Source organism: Myotis nattereri, assembly GCF_964212035.1.
Source record: "Myotis nattereri genome assembly, chromosome: 3".
Lineage (NCBI taxonomy): Eukaryota > Metazoa > Chordata > Mammalia > Chiroptera > Vespertilionidae > Myotis > Myotis nattereri.
Genome location: NC_138077.1, coordinates 215092602 through 215112632, shown reverse-complemented (window position 1 = coordinate 215112632; position 20031 = coordinate 215092602). Strand labels below are relative to the sequence as shown.

At 66.6% G+C, this 20031-nt stretch overlaps 1 protein-coding gene across 3 annotated transcripts in view; it reads left to right on the top strand.

Moving 5' to 3' along the window:
* Positions 1-20031, top strand: part of PRDM16 (PR/SET domain 16) — a gene marked incomplete at both ends in the record, with an annotated part of 284479 nt that overhangs the window by 126179 nt on the left and 138269 nt on the right. For 2 of the 3 annotated variants that reach the window (XM_081087368.1, XM_081087366.1), the window contains one exon: positions 15566-15616. In XM_081087368.1, the coding sequence (XP_080943494.1) occupies positions 15566-15616 (51 nt within the window). The remainder of the gene's footprint in view (positions 1-15565; positions 15617-20031) is intronic. The other variant, XM_081087367.1, reaches the window with a different exon arrangement.

Sequence of the window (20031 nt, the reverse complement as noted above, 5' to 3'; positions counted from 1 at the left end):
GGGTGAGTGGTCATGGGTGCTTTGGTCATGGGGGCTTCGGCCATGGGGGCTCCGGCCATGGGGGCTCTGGCTATGGGGGCTCCGGCCATGGGGGCTCTGGCTATGGGGGCTCCGGCCATGGGGGCTCTGGCTATGGGGGCTCTGGCTATGGGGGCTCCGGCCATGGGGGCTCCGGCCATGGGGGCTCTGGCCATGGGGGCTCTGGCTATGGGGGCTCCGGCCATGGGGGCTCTGGCTATGGGGGCTCCGGCCATGGGGGCTCTGGCTATGGGGGCTCTGGCCAAGGGGGCTCCGGCCATGGGGGCTCTGGCTATGGGGGCTCCGGCCATGGGAGCTCTGGCCATGGGGGCTCCTGTCATGGGGACTCTGGTCATGGGGGTGAGTGGTCATGGGTGCTTTGGTCATGGGAGCTTTGGTCAGGGGGACTCCGGCCATGGGGGCTCCGGCCATGGGGGCTCCAGCCATGGGGGCTCCGGCCATGGGGGCTCCGGCCATGGGGGCTCCGGCCATGGGGGCTCCTGTCATGGGGACTCTGGTCATGGGGTAAGTGGTCATGGGTGCTTTGGTCATGGGTGCTTTGGTCATGGGGGCTTTGGTCATGGGGGCTCCGGCCATGGGGGTGAGTGGTCACCCTGCTGGGGCAGAGCCTCAGAACAGAAAGCTGGTGGGGCCGAAGGGCATCACCTTCCCGGCTGGTCTCGGTCACAGGTTTCCGGGGGTTGGGGGCGGGGGCGGCTCCATTAGTTTCGGTTCAGGTCTGTTTGGACTCCATGGACTTGATTTTCAAAAGAGCCTTGAAAATGTTAGCGCTGAAGGTCACACACACTTGGCAAAGCGTGACTCTTCGTTTGGAAGGAAAAAGGCATAAAGGGCATTTGGACACAAAACAGCTCCTTAAAACAGCATTTTGATGAGTTAAGTATAAATAAATCAGAAACACACGGGTTTCATTTCCTTTAAAATACCCGCGGGCTCAAGCACTAGCGGGAAGAGTGCCTGGCAAACGGCGGTTTGGGGCCGTGACAAACCCAAATATTTGGAAGAGGTTTCTGAGATGTTTGCACCCAGGTCTCCTCGTCCGCCTTACCTTCCTCCAGCCCCAGCGGCGTCCTCCCCACCATCCGGGCAGATCGCCCGTGTGTGTGTGTGTGTGTGTGTGTGTGTATGCATTCACATGTGTGTGCACATGCGTGTGCGTGTTGTGTGCGGACACACACTCACGCCAGCGTGCCGAGGGAAATCTAAGCAAGCAAGATCTGAAACGAGATGAGGGCTGAGAGTTAAGGAATCCGAGCTTTATTTTGACGAAGGGGAAGATGAGAACCTGCTTTCCAAGGCGTCGAATAAAGGCTCCGTCTGCAGCGGATGCCGGGATGGGGTCGGGCGGCGGCTACTGCCCGGACATCTGGGTTGTGAATGGGAAATCCAGCTCCGCCCCCAGAAATGCGTGATCCCACGGCGGGGCCGCGGGAGGAGCCGGAGGCTGGGGGGGGGGCAGGGCTGCGGGAGGAGCCGGGGTGGGGGGCAGAGGAGTGGTGCCCAGGATGGTGAGAGGCGCTGAGGGCGACGCTCGCCTCGCAGGGACCTGTTCCACGCTGTGACCTTCCTCTCCCTGAGCCGCGGGGCGATGGTGACCGCAGCCGGGATCCCAGCGGTGGCCGCTGCGGCCGGCTGACCTGGGGAGGGTGGGCGGAGCCAGCAGGTGGACAGGTTCAAGGACACTTTGGTGAAACAGCAGCCCCTTCTCCCGGTAGCTCAGGAGGCGGGAGGAAGGCGGGGACCTTCCTAATAAAACAAGTGAAAGTCACTAAAACAAGAGCTCGTCAGATTTGCTGACCCGTGAAGGGGCGGAGAGCTGCTCAGAGTCTCCGAACCCGCTCTGCAGTTTTACAGACTAATAAAACTCGGGGCTCCCACCGAGCGGGCCGGGCCCAGCCTGTTCCCCGGCTGTAACGGCCCCCACGGGCGCCTGGCGAACCCCGGGCCGATCCCCCCCCCCCCCACGGGACCCTGGCGGGCCTCCGAGGCGCGTGCTGTGCGTGCTGAGTCTGACCTGGAGCATCCGCCCGTCTCGCGTCTCCGCGGCCCCAACACGTGACTGTGCGCCCAGAGACCTAACAGAAGGGCTGCCTGGCCGCTGCTGCCCAGACGTCCTTCCCCACAGCGGTCCTTCCGGCTCCCGACGAGGAGCAGACTCGCAATCAGCACTCCGCGCTGGGCTGCGGGGTCTCTGCAGAGCTGGGCTGGGAGGGTTTCATAACACGGCTCCATTGCCCGGCCCCGCAGCTCCACAGAAAAGTAAATATTTCCCCTCCCGATGCCACGGCGCTGCCAGGCCCAGGCCGGAGCGCGGACGCGAGGGAAGCCCTGCCCGGCGGGGGGCCGGGGCCGCAGCCAGGAGCCCAGGTCCGCGTCCGGCTGACCCTCCCGTCTCTTCTCTCAATTGTATGCGTTGCTCCAGTCAATGGCCGCGGCCTTTTCTCCTTCAGACCCAGACAGAGCAGAGCGCCGACGCGCCCACGACACGGATGCAGCGTCGTTGCTAATTGGACCTGTTAATGCCAGTTCAGGCAGCACCGGCGCTGGGTGCGAAAGAGGCGGTTCAGACGTTTCATAGCAGGCTGCCCCCCGGCAGCGTAGGCACAGGCACGGGCCCGCGGACTCTCTCTCTCCAGGTCTCGGGGCGGGGGTGGGGGGCACCCTGGGGCTCAGGCAGCCTCACCTGCGAGGGTTTGGCACGCAGACGCGACCCGGTGGCCGGGTGGGGAGCTCAGCCTCAGGAGGAAAGTGGAGCCTGTTACTCCAATATTTATGGAGGGGCCGCTGGGGAGGCGATGATGGTCGAGGAGCTGCCCGCATCCTTGCCGGAGGCCGGCTTAGCTGTCTCACTCGGTGACCCCGCCAGCAGCCTGACCTCCCCGGGCCTCCACCACTCAGCTGGAAAATTGGGTAAAAAGATTGTGGTGTCTCGGCCACAAGCCGCTGAGTGGAGGTGCTCCGGGCGGTGACCCCGTGACAGCCAAGCACACAGGGACCGGGCTGGGGGTCTCTGCGCGCGTCACAACCAACGGCAAGAGGAGATCAGAGCCGTGGGCCCCTGTCGGACCCCGGACCTGGGATCTAGGGCGCAGCTCCGGGGCCCGCGTGGTGAAAGGCCAGGCCCAGAGCCCCCGGCTGGCCGCCAACAGTTTCTACCGGGCGCTGTGTCCCGAGTGGACGGGCCGTGGGGACAGCGCTGGGCAGCGTGGGCTCAGCACCTCCCACGCCGGCCTGACACGCGCCCGCCCTGCCCCCCCCCGGCCTCAGCTTTCTTCCTCGTCCCGCCCTCCGTTTCCACGTGTGGCCCCGGTGCCCCAGGATTCACTGCTCCATCCGAGTGAACCCTTTCCACTTGGGGAGACCAAGGCGGGAAGGGCGTGGGAGGCCGCCTGGGCTGCCCCGCGGGTTGAATGAACAGGCCGCTCCCGTCCCATCGCGCAGGCTCCTTAGGGGAGGGCAGGGTCTGACGGGGCTTGGGGGCGGGTGTGCCTCCATGACCGTGGCGTCCAGGGAGCAAAGGCGACTGCCCGAACCCACAGCCCCAGGAGGGGGATCTGGGACGCACACACACGTGCCGTAGTCACAACCATTGGACCCGGCGAAGCAGCACAGCCAAGGTCGCCGGGAGGAGGGACAGACGCTCTGCGCCTCCCTGAGTCCCCCTCGTCTCTACGTCTCTACGGCCGGCGTGAGCCCAAGCCCAGCAGAGGCCGCCCGGGTCCGAGTGTGACTCTGGTCCTCAGTGAACTTGGGGTGTCCTGGCTCAGGACCCCGCCTGCAGCACAGGGAGTGCCCACGCCCTGGAGCCAGGCCCACGTCGCTGCCCCTTCGCCCCGCCCGCCCTCAGTGGGCGCAGCTCTGCAGAGTGGTGTCTCCAGGTGCGTCCTCCTCTCTCTACCCCACTCATCTCTCTGTGTCTCTCTGCTCCCTCCATCTATCTCTGCTCCCCCACCTCTCTCTGTGTCTCCCCCCTCTTTCTGTCTCTCTCTGCCCCCCCCCCCCGTGTAGGGCACCTGCCCCACCCCAGGCAGTGGGCACACAGACCCTTAGGGGGCTCAGAGCAGGGAAGACCCCAGCTCTCCCCTCCGTGTCAGGAAAGAGCAAATACTGATGCCGCCACCCAGCATCTCCCAGCTGCACGGAGAGTGTTTGTGAAGCCCCGCTGTGTCCGGAAGGTGTTTCTCCGAGGTCACCTTTGCCCGACGCGGGCTGGGCGGACAGCGTCCTGGAGTGTTGACTCCGTAGACCAGCGAGGAGTGGGGGGCAGACCTGAGCTGGGGGTCCCCCCGGGGCACACACTGCAGGGGCCCAGCCTCCCTGCGTGTCCCCGGCCCCTCTTCCTCCTGCACTAATGGGGGTCATATTCCCCAGCCCGTCCCATAGACCCGCAGTGACCGGGTCACGTTAAACCGACCGGCACATGCGTGGCTGATGAGCCGCAGAGGCCCCTCCCCCGTCGGGGCTGCCTCGCCCGGGGACACGCCTGCTGCCGTCTCGGGGCTCAGAGGAGCCTGTTCTGTCCTGCCCTCCGGGGTCTGTGCACCCCAAGGCCAGGCTACATCTGGCTGCTGCGGGAACTCCAGGGGAGGGTTGAGGGGGCCCCCTCTGCTCTCAGGACTAGAGAGCGGAGATGAGCAGGTCTGTGCAGGGCCCAAGGCCCTGGAGAGCAGCGGGGTCCAGAGCTGGGCTCTCGGGACGGACAGTGAGCTGTTCTTGTCCTTAGACGAGATGTGAGCCTCACGCACGCACACAACGATGTGTCAGAGGGCACGGGAGGTGGCCCAGCACGAACCCGCCCTGTGCGGGGGCCGGGACGGTCAGCAGGCCCTTTGGCGTCCGTGTTCTGTTGGGGTTCACACTCTCTGTGTTCCCGAGGGTGTCCGTGGGGCCAGGGCAGGGCCTGCAGGGCTTTCTGTGGCTGTCGGGTCCCCTGCCCCCGTACCCCAAGTGCCGGGAGGGTGCACCCTCACCCCCGACCTCCCTCCAGGAGCTCTGGGGGGCTCGGGGCAAGCCCGTGGAATCCAGGCCACCCCCCCCCCCACCCCCACAGGTGCCCTGAGCACAGACCCTCTCGGCCTCCAGACCTGCCCCGTGAAGGCCCCGCCCCCCGGGAGGCCAGACCTCCAGGGGCATCGAGGGCCTTGAGGAAAGAATTCCAGGGGCGTTTCCAGATTTCCCTCCGACAATCCCGCGGGCTTCTCCTCACGGGAAACAAACGGGGAAGGACAGGAAGTGGAAGGAATGGCAGGACCCAGAGCTTTCGACTCACACGTCCCCTCCTGGGCGGCTGCAGCTGTCGGGGATCAGGTGTTCCTGGGAACTCGCCTGCCGAGCGCGGCCGCAGCGGCCACTCCGCTCACCCGGCCGTCCACCTGCCGGAGGCGTGGGCAGCTCCCCTGCCTGGGCTCCGCCTTGGCCATGGGTGTCGGCCAACAGTGCGAGCAGCCCTCCTGGGACAGAGGAGCCACCTGCCCAGCAAGCCCCCGTTCCTGTGGGGCACAGAGACCCCGGCATGGCTCAGTGGGTAGAGCATCGGCCTGTGGACCAAAGGGTCCCGGGTTCTATTTGGGTCAAGGGCACGTACCTCGGTTGCAGGCTCCTCCCCGGCCCAGGCCCTGGTGGGGCACATGCAGGAGGCAACCCATCGATGTGTCTCTCTCACATTGATGTTTCTCTCTGTCTTTCCCTCTCTCTCCCTCTCTCCCTAAAATCAATGGGAAATACCCTCGGGTGAGGAATAAAACAAACCAAAAAGCCCCAAAACAAAAAACCACACTCTGCCCAGAAGGAGGCCTTGCAGCCGGACCGGCCACCCCTCGAGGCACAGAGACGCCGACCCGGTCCCCAGGCCACGGTGTCTGTGTGACCGGCTCGTGTACACGTTAGGGTGTCTGTGCCACGTGTGGTCTCTGCCCCACGTCCTTCTGTATTTTACAACCAAAACAGGCCATGGGCTGGCTGCGGGCGCCGACCCCGCCGGGAGCCGGGCTGCGCAGGGCCCTCTGTCCCTCTGCGGCTGTTTGCCCAGCACCCCTGTTGCAGGTCCCCCCACGAGGGCTGGGCTGCGCCCGGCGGCCTCAGTGGCGTCAGGACTCGAGTTCCTGTCGGAAATGGGCCGGGCCGTTGCCATGTGCGTCTTCCTCTTCCCCGGGGTGGCCATGGGCAGCGTGGGTGTGGGGGTGCGTCCAGTGCCCTGGCAGCCCACTGCCCGGATGGGGGAGCTGGGGCTGCGTGGTCAGCAAGGCGCCCGGGACTGAGGGGTGCTGCCAGGCCCAGGTGCAGAGCTGGCGGTGATGCCGGTTCCCTGTGCCGCCCCGGCAGCCTCGCCCCCCCCTCCGAAGGCTCCCAGGGAAGGAGGCCAGGCTGACACCGTCTCAGCCAGCAGGGCTTCCAACACAGGCGGCCTTCGCCGGGTCTGCTGGTCGGGGGTGGCCGGCAGAAGTCCCTCTGTTTCTCTCGGCGCTGGATTCCCAGCTGGACATGCAGAAGGGCCTGGGGTTTGCAGGGAAACAGGAGAGGCGGCGGGGGCAGCAGGAGGCGGCCACACATGGCTGGGTCCTCCTGGCCCACCTGCCTGCCCCCCAAAGAGCGGATGCGGCAGGGGTCCCGGCGGCAGCGCCGCGTCACGGACATGCGGTCCCACCCTGCCGTTCTCACGGCGATCACCGGGATGCCTGGGCACAGCTGTTGCTGTCACCGGGTCCCATTAGAGAGTGTGCGGTCTCCTTGGCGGCTCCCGCCTCCCGCCGCCCCGCGCACGGTGGTCCCGAGTTAGCACGGCAGCTGCGCCTGAGCCCAGGCACGGGAGCCCGGCCCTGTCTCCCCTGCAGATTGAAACATTCCTGGGGGAGAAGGCAGCTCCTTTCCCCACCGCCCCCCGCCTTCTCCACATGTAGCCAGTTGTGCGGCGGCCACAGCGCCCCATGGCTCCGGGCTCAGCCTGTGGGGGTCCCGGCTCTGGGTTTCCAGCTGCGTGACCTGGGCGAGTCGCTCAGCCTCTCTGAGCTCTGCATTCCCAGGCAAGGGGGTCACGAGAGGGTGGTGTGAGCATTAACAAGACAACCCCACGCCGGCTGTCGTTAGCGGGAGTGGGATCGGGGTGCTTCCGCCTCCCTGGTGGGTAGGTTGGGGGAGAGTGCGTGCGTCCCTGCTGAGGGGAGGAAGGAGGATCATTAGAGGCGAGGGTCAGATGGGCCGGGACTTGGTCGGGAACGGCGTTCTGTCCCCCGGTCATGCCCCACGGGACCCCGATGATGGGACTGGTGTCCATGTTCCCTCGCCTTCCTGTCCCCACGAGGTGCTGAGCTGCCTGCCGTTTGTAACCGAGTTAGACTCCTTCTGCTTTGATATGGGGGGTGGCGATCTCTGACCCTCCCGCCGCCAGATAATCCAAGGGGACCCCAAGTCCCAGCGAGCGGGGTGGGCATGTACAGCCCAGGAGGAGCCCGAATCCTGGGGGCGCCCGGGAGGCCCCATCGCGGCCTCTGCCCAGTGGCATCCCCAGCTGCGTGCACGTGGGAGCGGCCACGGCTGGGAGATCTGCCCCCGTTCACTTATGATTATTAAAAGTCATCTTAACAAACAGGTGATCAATAAGCAGAGGCCAGGGCCAGGGCATTCGTCCGAGTCTGTCAATACCCCGGTTATTGCTATAACCAAAAAGGGTTGCGGATAGAAGACAGATCTGTGCACAGCACCAAGAATCGACCCCGATGTACGTCCCCGTGGGAGACTGCGAGGTGCCAAGTCCGCCGGGGCTGCGCGGGGTCGCGGGCGGCGTCAGGTGGGCTGCCCTCGAGGGGTCCGGGCGGAGTCTGTGCGCGGGACGGTGGTGCTTTCGGAAGCGACACTCGGCCGCCGTGGCCCTGGGGGGACGTAGTTGTTGCACAAGAGTGAGAGCCCGTCTGGCGTGCGGCCGGGGGCCGGTGCTGCCTGTGGTTCAAGCGAGGGGGCGTGGGCAGTGCCCCGACGCCCGGGGGTGCACTGGGCGCGGCGGCTCTCGTGAGGGCCGGGCAGTGTTCTGGGGCTGCGGTGGGCCAGGCTGTGCGGGGATGCGAGAGAATAGTCTGGAAAGTCCGGCGAGGGCTCCTTCAGGCCGTCCTCCGTCCGTCTCCAAGAGGCCACTGGAGACGGGGGGCCTGTGCCCGCAGCCCTTTCCTGGCCCGGCGGCGCCTGGGGCCCCGGGTCTCTGGGGGGTAGGAGACGCCTCCGTGGCGGGAGACTCGCAGTTTGTGGTTCATTCTCCGGGCGCGGCGGGCGCTGGGAGTGGCCTGGGAGTTTGGAAGCCGGGCATGTGGCCGGAGGAGGGTGGGGATGATGGGCAAGGTCGCCAGCAGTGCCCCCAGCTCTGAGCCTCCTGTGGTCCGGCCCCGCCCGGCGGCTGAGCCCCGGCAGCACCCGCCCTCCCCACTGGGACCCCCTCTGCAGGGTCTGAGCCGCCCACAGCCCCACAGTCCCTCCGCCCTTTGCGTTCCTCCTCTCGGACCCCAGAGCAGAAGGCAGCTCTGGCCCCAGGCCCAGGAACACGCGGCCCCGCGGAACGTTCCCCGCGTTTCCGGCACGGGTGTCTCTCCCCGAGCCACCGCGATCCGAGGCCCTGGAGGCCCGCGCTCCCCTTTCTGCGGCTGAATGTCATGGCTCATCACGCGTCATCGATGGGAAGTGCCCGCGTCCCCTCCTGTGATAGACGCCACTCCCTCCGGGGCCATTGATCTTCCAGAAGCAGGGCCAGGGGCCGTCCCCGGGTGGGTGGGACGCTGGACACGCGGCGCCTGGGGACAGGCCTCAGCGCCCAGCACCCTGCCTGGCAGAGCAGGGAGGCGGGAGCCTGGCACAGCCGCTGCCCAGCGTGGAACTGGGCCTTCTCCCGCCTGCTCCTGGTCAGGCCCCCGCCCGCCCTCGAGACCTGGGCACCAGCACGTGCCTGTGCCCATGAGCAGCTCAGGGTAGAGGCCCTGGGACGAGCTCCCGCCGAGGCCGGGACGAGCGGGAGGGCCTGTGCACTGAGCCCCAGAGGCCTGGCCTGCTCCAGGGGCCCGGGCTGGGTCAGCCACCCCCTCAGAAAGGGTGACAGGGGTGCTGGGAAGCGCCTTGGGTGGGCGCTGAGGCCAGGGTGCCCAGTACAGGGAGGAGCCGTCTAGCGGGGCGGGCTGGTGGGGGAGGGGAGGACCGAAGCCTCAGCTGGGAAGGGCCAGCACAGAGGCTGGACGTCTGACCGTCCGACCAGGGCTAACTTGCTCTCTCTCCTTCGGGGGGTGGGGGGGGGGGGGCGGGCAGGGAGTGGGAGTCCTTTCCACCAACCCAGCCCTGGCAGGTGGTCAGCCCCAGCCCTGCCCCCTGCAGACGCTCCTCCCCGGCCCCCTGCCCCTCGCCCTGTCCTGCCAGCACCATGTCCACACCCGCCCTCAGAGGCCGTGGAGGCTGGTCCGCACAGGGGCGCCCGGCTGAGCCCCGCGGCCTTTCAGCCCCTCGGCCCCACCCTTCCTCTGGGTGCTGTTTGCACCGCCCCCTCCCCCCATCACCGTCCCCTCCCCCCATCACCGTCCCCTCCCCACCTCCACACCCTGCTTCCGGATTCCTGCTCCCAGAAGCACCCAGCGGGGGCCCCCTCGCTCCTTGGGGCTCAAGGCATGGAAGGGGTTCACTCCATAGCCTCTGCCCCGCGTAGCTCACACACTGGCATCAGTGCTATTGCAGGATTTTTGAAATTTCTGCCAAGCGTCCCCCTGGCCGTGCAGACGCCAGGCGCTCAGCGGCTGCGTGGAGACGAGGGTGTGAGGTGCTGCCACCCTGCCCTCCGGGACCGTCCTGCGTGGAGAGGACACCGGGGGCGGGGCCGGGAGCCCATTCCTCCAGTCCCTCAGGCACCCCTGCCACAGGGAGCCCAGGCCCCGGAGGCCGCGGGGGGCGGGTGCAGGAGAGGGTGCGTGCGCGTGGCCGGAGACCGCCCTGCACAGAGTGTTCTGGGCACGTCTGGCGGCGGGCACACCGTGCCCAGAGGCTCTGGCCGCAGCAGGGCCTCCCTGGCCAGGAAACAATGGTCTGCCCCCCGCGGCTCCTGCGGCCTGGGGAGCCGTCAGGTCCCGCTCCAGCAGGGGGCTGGGTGGGGCGACGCAGCGGGAAGTGGGCAGGTCCCCCAGGACAGCTCCTGGCAGGTCCCCCAGCAGCGAGCCGGGGCGTCCCTGTCTGTCACTCGCCCGGGGCTGTGTCCTCGGGTGGGACAGCGGTGTGGGCTCCCGGGGAGGACTTGGGGTGCCTGCCCCTGGCTCCAGGGTCCGGGCGGGAGGCTGGGGAACACGTGGGGCGGGAGGCAGGCGGCGGAGGGAGAGGCTGGCTGGGAATGTAAACAGCGGGGAGCCCCGTCCGCGCGGGAGGGCCGTCCCCTCCGAGGAGCTGGCCCTTCTCGGGCCGCGCTGGGCTGTGTAAATATTTTCCTTCGGGTGAGGAGAGAGCCTCCATTCACGGGCAGGCTCACTTGAAAGGCTGAGTATCTGTTTAGGCAGAAAAGCTAAAAACAGTGTCCCAGGCGCCTCTCGAAAAAAATCACTTCTGCAGCTCCGCGCGGCCAAGCGGGTTTTTAATGCGGAAAATAAACAAATCTCGCCGCCCCGCCCAGAGCCCAAGAGTTTGTGTCAACACCAGGGAGCCTTTGCCGCGCAGCCAGCGGCCGGGGTGACTGAAGCCCTTCGGGGTTCCTGTGCCCGCGGCGGCGAGCGGGAAGGCGCCCAGCTCGGCGCGAGCTCAGGGCGCAGCCCGGCCCGGGGGGCCTGGCGGGGCTTCAGGTGCGAGTCCTGGTCGGAAGGGGCGCCGTGCGGCTTGTTTCCGCGACACGCCCAGCGGCCCCGGGTGCCCCCAGAGCAGAAGCCCGGCGTGCGGAGCCTGGATTTGAACTTGGGTTTTTCCACTTGGCAGCTCCTTGACCTTTGCCCCGTGGCCCCGACGCCCCAGCCTGTCTCCTGTCTGTGAGGCGGGGTCAGGGCAGCTCCTGCCCTGATGGGTTGTCCTGAGAAGGAGAGACAGCCACCTGCGAGGTGCCCGGGACAGGCCCCGCCTCGTGGCCCCGACAGCCCCCCGCCCCCGTGTCATCATCACGTCACCATGGCGACCGCTGCCTTCACGAAGGAAGTGCCTCGTTTACACCAGCGCCAGGGGCAGTCATGGTCGGACTCTGGTTTGGACCCAAAATGAAGGATGAGGATTGTTCTGTAAAGACTCCAGGAAGGGAGGAGACGCAAGTGGGGCTGTGTGCACACGTGGGGCTGTGTGCACGCGTGGGGCTGTGTGCACACGTGGGGCTGTGTGCACGCATGGGGCTATGTGCACATGTGGGGCTGTGTGCACGTGTGGGGCTGCGTGCACGCGTGTGGGCTGTGTGCACACATGGGGCTGTGTGCACACGTGGGGCTGTGAGCACGTGTGGACTGTGTGCACGTGTGGGCTGTGTGCATGCGTGGGGCTGTGTGCACACGTGGGGCTGTGTGCATGTGTGGGGCTGTGGACATGTGTGGGGCTGTGTGCACATGTGGGCTGTGTGCATGTGTGGGGCTGGGTGCACGTGTGGGCTGTGTGCATGTGTGGGGCTGTGTGCACGTGTGGGCTGTGTGCATGTGTGGGGCTGGGTGCACACGTGGGCTGTGAGCATGTGTGGGCTGTGGACATGTGTGGGGCTGTGTGCATGTGTGGGGCTGTGTGCACACGTGGGGCTGTGTGCATGTGTGGGCTGTGTGCACATGTGGGGCTGGGTGCACGTGTGGTCTGTGTGCACGTGTGGGCTGTGTGCATGTGTGGGGCTGTGTGCACGTGTGGTGCTGTGTGCACATGTGGGGCTGTGTGCACGTGTGGGGCTGTGTGCACGTGTGGGGCTGTGTGCACGTGTGGGCTGTGTGCACATGTGGGGCTGTGTGCACGTGTGGGGCTGTGTGCACGTGTGGGGCTGTGTGCACGTGTGGGCTGTGTGCATGCGTGGGGCTGGGTGCACGCGTGGGCTGTGGACATGTGTGGGCTGTGTGCATGTGTGTAGCTTTGTGCACATGTGGGCTGTGGACATGTTTTGTCGAGGCCGAGAGGAGCCTGAAGCCGCCGGAGTTCAGGTCGTCAGCTCCTGAGGCCCATTTGCAGGCGTTGCTCAGGGAGTGACCCCGTCCTCGGAGGGCAGGCCACGTGGGGTCCAGGGCAGCTGCCCACCGGCCCATCCTGTCCCCTCCGCTCAGGCTGTGTCTCCAGCAGCCCCTGAGCCCCCATGGCCCCCGGGCCCCCCCGAGTCAGCAGAGTGAGGCTCAGAGACGGCAGCGGGAGGGGCTCTCCATCCGCCCCGGGGACCCGGCCGTCCTCTCCTGACCCCCCGAGGACCCCCCCAGACAGCACTGACCCCCGACCATGGCCAGCGGTCAGCCACTCAGAGGCCCTGATTCCCAGCTCTGGGCATGGGAGTGACGTCAGCGGTGGACAAGGGGGACACAGGTTAGAAAGAGGTCTGGGCTCCGAGGCCAAGGGCAAGAGGTCGGTGACCACGGGCGTTTGGTGATTTCGGGACCACAGGACAGACTGGGGGTGGGGGTGGGGGTTCACCCACTTCTGTCTGGTTAGGAAGCTGAGAGGCCGGCCCGGCGGGCTCCTCCCGCGGCGATGCCTGCAGATCCCGTAATAACAGGTTCTGGGAGGAGAGAGCCTTCTGGGATCCATTTGTGACACGAGCAGAAAGCCCAGCCCGGGGCGCACGCCAGCGCCCAGAGCCGTGAGCGCACGAGACGGCTGTGTCTGCGCTCGCGGGCTCTTTGGAGAACAGAGGGTATTTATTTTTAAGGGTCAGGAAAGACATTTTGCCCAACTCCACTTAGTTCAGTCCTGGCACCGAGACCGCGAGAGAAGCGAAATGCCGGAGGTCAAACCTCGCTCTTTTGGCTAAAATGCTAAATCAAAACACACCTAATACTTGTGCCGGGGCCGGGACGGGCTGAGAGCAGCCGCAGCCTCTGCCAGCGCCCGCCGGCCCCGAGGCTTGCGAGGGCTCGGCCGCAGAATAGAGGCGTTTCAGCGACGCGCAGCCCCGGGGGGAGGCGGGCTCGCAGGCTCCAGAGGGGCGCGTCCGGCCGTGTCCGCCGAGGTCAGCGCTGGGTGAAGAGCAGAGGCAGCGAGAAGCATACCTGCCAAGGCGCCGGGGAGAGGGAGGCGAGAGAAGCTTCCGGAACAGGGACACGTCAAGGTCACCCTGCAGCTTCCTCTTGGGAGAGCACTGGGCACTGGGGCCTCACGCCTGCCTCTCCCGCATCACGAGATTGGGGGGGCCTCCCGGCCACCTGGTCCTCCCTGTAGAGGTGCCTCAGGCGGACACACTGCCCACATCCACGCCCACGGCCTGAGGGAGCCGGGGCCCGGCTCAGAGGAGCAGTGAGGACAGCCCGGGAGCTCCCGGCCCCGCCTGGTCCCCCCTGGCCCTGCCTGGTCCCCCGGTCCATCTGGCCCCACCTGGTCCCCCATGTCCCCCCCGGTCCTGCCTGGTCCCCCCTGGTCCCCCAGTCCATCTGGCCCCACCTGGTCCCCCATGTCCCCCTGGTTCCCCCTGGTCCCCCATCCCTCCGGCCATGCCATAAGCCCTCTTCCCCCTATGCTACAGGCAGGCCGACGGACATGACTGGCCTGCAAACCTCATACCTGCTCAGTTATCACAACTGCCTTCTCCACGAATGGGCCACGGGGAGGGGGAGGGGAAGGCCACGGCCACCAGAGTCAGCGTGGAGCCCCAGCGGGACCGCGGCAGGAAGCGGGCGCTCCCCTAGAGGGTGGCTCCCCCTCGGGGCTCAGTGAGGCCTGTGCTGGGGACCAGCGGACTGGGGTCTGGGGATGCAGTGCTGACGAGCTCCAGGGAGCGATGGGGACATGCAGGGACCATGGCCTGCACGTGGGCTCTGGCCTGGACGCTCCAATGAGCCTTCCTCCCACCGGAAGAGGAGGGGCCTCCTGGCGGGGCCCAACCAGAGGCCAGTGAACCCCGCTCAGCCACTGGGCCATCCAGCTCCCAGCCGGGCTCCAGGGCGGTGCGGGGGGCGAGGGGCGAGGGGCGAGCTGTGTGGGTGAGGAAGGCGGTGCTGACCAGAGGCTAGGAGCAGGTTCACAGTGTCACCTGTGTGGGTGGCACTGACTTCTTGGGGACCCAGGGAGACCCCTCGAGCCAGGAGCAGCGGCCGAGGAGCGGCTGGGGCCGGGGCTGGTGTCAGCCCCAGGGATGTGGAGTGGAAACCAGGCAGACGAAGGCAGGAAGGCCGGCCGCCCGCTGCTGACCTCGGCTCCAGCCTCGGGCCCATCTCCGCGGCCCGTCCAGCGCCAGCCTGGCAGGGACAGGGCCCCACACCCCGGTCTCCGCAGCTGCGCTGGGGACCGTCCGGCCTCCCTCTGCACTGCCCACCCTCCTCTTCCCTTTATTCACTGGAGTCACCTTCCAAACCACAACTTCAGAATCTATTAAAAGAAACATAAACTCCCCAATTGGTTAGAATTCTCAACATTTTACAAATATGACTTCGTGTTATTACAGCTGAGCCCGGGAAAATGCGCCCGTGTTTTGGACCGCAGCTTCCGGTCCTCACACCTGCCCACGTGGGCACTGGCGGGCACTGGAGGGCCCTGGCAGGCGCTGGCAAGCACTAGAGGGCACTGGCAGGTGCTGGTGGGTGTTGGCGGGCGCTGAAGGGTGCTGGTGGGTGTTGGCAGGCGCTCTACTCCGCGCTCGGACCTTGCAAAGGCAGCAGCGTAATTTTTAGGGGAGTAACATCCCTGGATGGACCCCGTTTCTCAAATGTCCGTCTCAGCCCCGGTTTGCAGTCCTCGGGGGGTGACGGTCCAGTTTCCGTGCGTCCGCGCGGTACTTGGCTCCAGAAGGGAAAACCTCACCGTGTCGCTGAGCTGTCTGTGTGCTTAGCCTAGAAAGCGCCTGGGACCGTCCCCGAAACGCTGCCCTCTGGGGTGGAACCTGGTGGTTTTCAGGAGACGCCTGCCAGGCGACAGGCGACAGCTGTCCCAGCCCAGCCAGCGTGGCTGGCCTTTCCCCCTCGCCGTCCCAGGCCGGTGTCTGTGTGGCCACAGGACCCGCCTGTCCCCCTCCAGGTGCTCCCGGCGGCACAGTCACCCCCACACACAGGCCACGTTGCTGGTGGAGCTCAAAGGGAGCAAGGAGGGCCCATGACACGGCTCCAAGCACCTCCGTGTCCCCGCTGAGCTGGCTCTAGTAACGCGTGCAGGTCTCCGCCCCGTGTCTCAGGGCCCAGGGTGAGCGACACGGGGTGGCTCCGTCCCTGTGGGACCCACTGCCTTCAGGGAGGTGACATCCCGGGGGCTCCTTACCATCTCAACACACTGGGGAGAAGGGAGGAGCCCGCTCTCCGCAGGGCGCTGCCCTTCACGTTGGGGAGAAGCTGTCGGGCCGCACGCTCGTTATTCCAGAGAACACGCGACCGGCCCTGCTCGATGCGTGGCAGCAGAGCCTGGGAGCCGCACAGCCCGGAACTCACCCCCTTTCCATGTTGTTTTGCAGCAAATGCTGACCGAGGCGGAGGTGTCGCCGCAGGAGGGCTGCGTCCAAAAGGTAGGAGAGCTGCTCCGCCTCCGGGCCTGCGTCGTGGGCATCCTGAAGGGGGGGGGGGGGGGGGAGGGCGGGCGGCGGCCGGGCAGGCGGGGTGGACCATCCTGCGTGTCATGTCCGTGGGCTGCCCGGGCACAGATGGGGGCGTCCCTGTCATTAGGACGGGCTGCCTTCGTCGTGTTAGCTGAGCTGAGAGCGGGCAGGCCCCGACCTGCGGGAACACGGCGGCCAGGCAATGCTGACGCTAAGAACACGCAGGTGCTTAGCGTGGGTTGTCACGCGAGAGCGAGGGGGAAGGGACCCAGGTGGCTGTGGCCGCCGGCCCGTGCCTCGTGCACGCAGCCTCCCAAACGGCTCCTCGTGGCGGTGAACATGCCGCCCACCCATCAGGCGCGAGGAGGTGTCAGCGAGGCTGTCGCCCGTGCTCTGTGCGTGACGGGCGAATGCGGACACGCATGAGCACTAAGAGGTCCCGAGAGTGAACCGGCGAGGAGAGGACACACGGGCAGGTCCCTGCCTGCGGCTGCCGGCTGCCCGCTGCCCGGTGGCGGAGGGGCCCCCGCCCTCACATCGCCTCCCAACCCCGTGGCCCGCCGGTCATCAGGCAGCTCAGCCTCTAGCCAGTGGGCCATGCCTGAGCATGCACATGCACGGTGCACACGCATGATACACACAGAGGCCACACTCCCCGCGGCAGCTGGGCCAGGAGCGCGTCTTCAGTAGCCGGTCCTGCTCTCCTTTGGCATCTTTGCGGCGAAGCCCCAGGCAGAGCGGCGGCAGCGCGTGGTGCGTGCACCCCGACAGTGTCAGGGGCGCCTCCCGGCCCGGGAGTGATGAGCCAGCACGCTCCGTCTCAGTGTCAGAGTCACGGAGCGTGTGCTCATGTCCGGCCAGGCCCCTCCCGCCCTCACTCCTGACGTGAAAAGTTCAGCCAAACTGTCCCGGTTCTCTGTGCTCCTGGTGAGTGGATGGAGCTGGGACATCCCAGAGTTCTCATGGGAGGGGCCGCCCTCTGGGCAGACCTACATGTGAGGGGCGGGACCGACTGTGTATGAGGGGCGGGGCCGACTGTGTATGAGGGGCGGGGCCGACTGTGTATGAGGGGCGGGACCGACTGTGTATGAGGGGCGGGGCCGACTGTGTATGAGGGGCGGGGCCGACTGTGTATGAGGGGCGGGGCTGACTGTGTATGAGGGGCGGGGCTGACTGTGTATGAGGGGCGGGGCCGACTGTGTATGAGGGGCGGGGCCGACTGTGTATGAGGGGCGGGGCCGACTGTGTATGAGGGGCGGGGCTGACTGTGTATGAGGGGCGGGACCGACTGTGTATGAGGGGCGGGACCGACTGTGTATGAGGGGCGGGACCGACTGTGTATGAGGGGCGGGGCCGACTGTGTATGAGGGGCGGGACCGACTGTGTATGAGGGGCGGGGCCGACTGTGTATGAGGGGCGGGGCCGACTGTGTATTAGGGGCGGGGCCGACTGTGTATGAGGGGCGGGGCTGACTGTGTATGAGGGGCGGGGCTGACTGTATGAGGGGCGGGGCTGACTGTGTATGAGGGGCGGGGCCGACTGTGTATGAGGGGCGGGGCCGACTGTGTATGAGGGGCGGGGCTGACTGTGTATGAGGGGCGGGGCTGACTGTGTATGAGGGGCGGGGCCGACTGTATGAGGGGCAGGGCTGACTGTATGAGGGGCGGGACCGACTGTGTATGAGGGGCGGGATGAGGGGCGGGACTGACTGTGTATGAGGGGCGGGACCGACTGTGTATGAGGGGCGGGACTGACTGTGTATGAGGGGCGGGGCCGACTATGTATGAGGGGCGGGGCCGACTGTGTATGAGGGGCGGGACTGACTGTGTATGAGGGGTGGGGCTGACTGTGTATGAGGGGTGGGGCTGACTGTATGAGGGGCGGGACTGACTGTGTATGAGGGGCGGGACTGACTGTGTATGAGGGGTGGGGCTGACTGTATGAGGGGCGGGGCCGACTGTGTATGAGGGGCGGGACTGACTGTATGAGGGGCGGGGCTGACTGTATGAGGGGCGGGGCTGACTATGGGGGCGGGGCTGACTATGTATGAGGGGCGGGGCTGACTGTGTATGAGGGGCGGGACTGACTATGTATGAGGGGCGGGGCTGACTATGAGGGGCGGGGCCGACTATGTATGAGGGGCGGGACCACCCTTCTCACCATGTTCAACCCCAGAGACACTGATATGGAGGAGCCGTTGCCCTGGGAGACACTTCCTGCTCGGGGTTCCTCCTGTGGGGCTTCTGGCAGGTGACCTTTGACCTTGTTCTTGCCCCGTGGGAACCTCTCTGAGCCGATTCTGGGACAAGTGTCCACTCCCAGCCCCACTGTCCGGGCGCCTGAGGCCGCTGTCCTCGGGGATGTAGGTCCCGGCGCGCTCCCTCTCCTGTCCTGCCGCCGGAGCGAGTTTGTATTTTCATGAGGAATCTGAGGTCGCAGGGACACGAGCAGGTCCCCCCCTCACCCCCGGCCCTGACGCGGGAACCACGGTGCCCTCACCCCCAGGATAGACCTGCAGCTGCCTCCAGCCTCCACTTCTAAAGCGAATGTGAAATCTTCATTTCCCCCCAGAACGCGGGACCTGCCCGTCCCGCCCTGGCTGGCCTGCTGCTGACAGGGGGGCGGACTGGTGGGAGGTCAGAGGTTATGCCTTTATGGTGGGAGGGGCAGTCTGTCATCCAGGCTGGGCGCAAGGGTCAAGGCAGTAAGCCAGAGGTCAAGTCTAGGGTCCCGGGTGGTGAGGGGCAGGTGCTGGACACTGGCTGACAGGAGGACGAGGTCAGCACCTCCTCTGTCCTCCTGCGGCCTCCTCTGTGAGTGGCAGCCCGTCTGGCGCTGGCCGACGTGGTCCAGGGCTTTCCCGAGCACTGCGCACGGCTGGGGGCCAGGTGCCCGTGGGCTTCCCCTCCACACAGATGCTGGGAGCCCATCTGAGGGCACAGGGGTCCCTCTCCCCATAGATTCCGAGCAGACCAGAGCCCACGGCTGCCCGAGCTTCAGGGAGCCGGTGTCGGGCCCCGGAGTGCAGGGCACCGTGGCTGCCGGCTACTTGGGGACAGGCCCCTGGAGGGGGCTTGCCCACCTCCTCCTGCTGCTCTCTCCAGCCCCGCTGTCCCCTGAACCCCAGAATCGCCCCTTCCTCCCACTAAACTTAGATGTTATTGGCATGTGGGGTGTGACGAGATGGGCGACTGAGGTCACAGGGTGAGCTGCTGGCAACCTAAGGATGGTGCTCCACTGGGGGCCCATCAGGCTGTGTCCCCACTTTTCTGGAGGGAGAGAGGGGGTGGCATGAGAGAGGGGCGAGTACAGGCAAAGGGTTTATCCACGGGAGCAAAGAGACAGGCAATGCAGCATTCATTCCGCCTCCTTGCCAAATAGAAGGCCGCACTGACGAGCAGATGTCACTCACAGCGATGGAGGTGTGTGCGCTGCGACGTCTCTAACTACCTGCTGACGGGCTGCTGAGCGCGTGGCGGGTGGATTCCGTGTGACGGACTTAGGCTCCCACCTGCGGGCTCTGTGGTTGGGGATTTCTGTGTCTGGCGGAGCAGGGCCTCTCCTCCCCAGAAGACGGGGTCTGGGAGTCTTGACAAAAGGATGGGCAGCCCTGGGTGGCGGGGGAAGGTGTGTCCGTGGGTTGGCCCGTTGACCTCTCCGAGCTTCCTCCAGTCCAACTTGAGGAAGGCCGTCTCCCTGCTCTTCCTTGGCGCAGTGAACAGTGACGAACGGCCATGCCTTCAAGCAGTGGAGAGTCGCAGGAGCGGCAGAAAATGAGGCCTCTTGTGGGGAAGTCGCTGTAATAAATCCGCAGGTTCAGGGAGCCTGGCGGCTGAAGGGGCTGAGGAGCCCATTTGCTCAGTTTACCGGCAAAGCAGCCTGGGCCCAGGGCGGGGGGCTGCGTCCACACCCCAGGGGCCCCGGGATTCCAAGGCCGGATGCAGCTGGGTCTGCAGCGCAGGGCGGGGCTCCCGTTGGAGTGACAGACACAGCAGCTTGTGAGCAGTGCCAGGCTTGGCCCCGCCTCCAGAAGGGCGGAGCCATCTCCTGGCTGACCTGGGCATCCCACCCCTGAGTACCCTCACCCCCCACCCCGTGTCCCCTGCAACCCCCCAGCCCCTCATCACCCGCCTCATCCCTCTCCATCCCTTGTCTCCCCACTTGTGCATCCTCCATACCCGCCCCCCCACACACCCCCCTGTCCCCATGTCCCTCTGCAGCCCCAGCAGCCTGGAGACTCAGACCTGTGCCCACCCCGTCCCTGTGCCCTCGCCAGGGGGCCAGGCCCTCACGCTTCCCCTAAAGTCGTTTTGGCCGCAGGTCTGGCTGCGCTGCCTTTTCTAGCTTCCAGGCCGGGGCCTCTGGGACTGCCCCCGCCAACGACT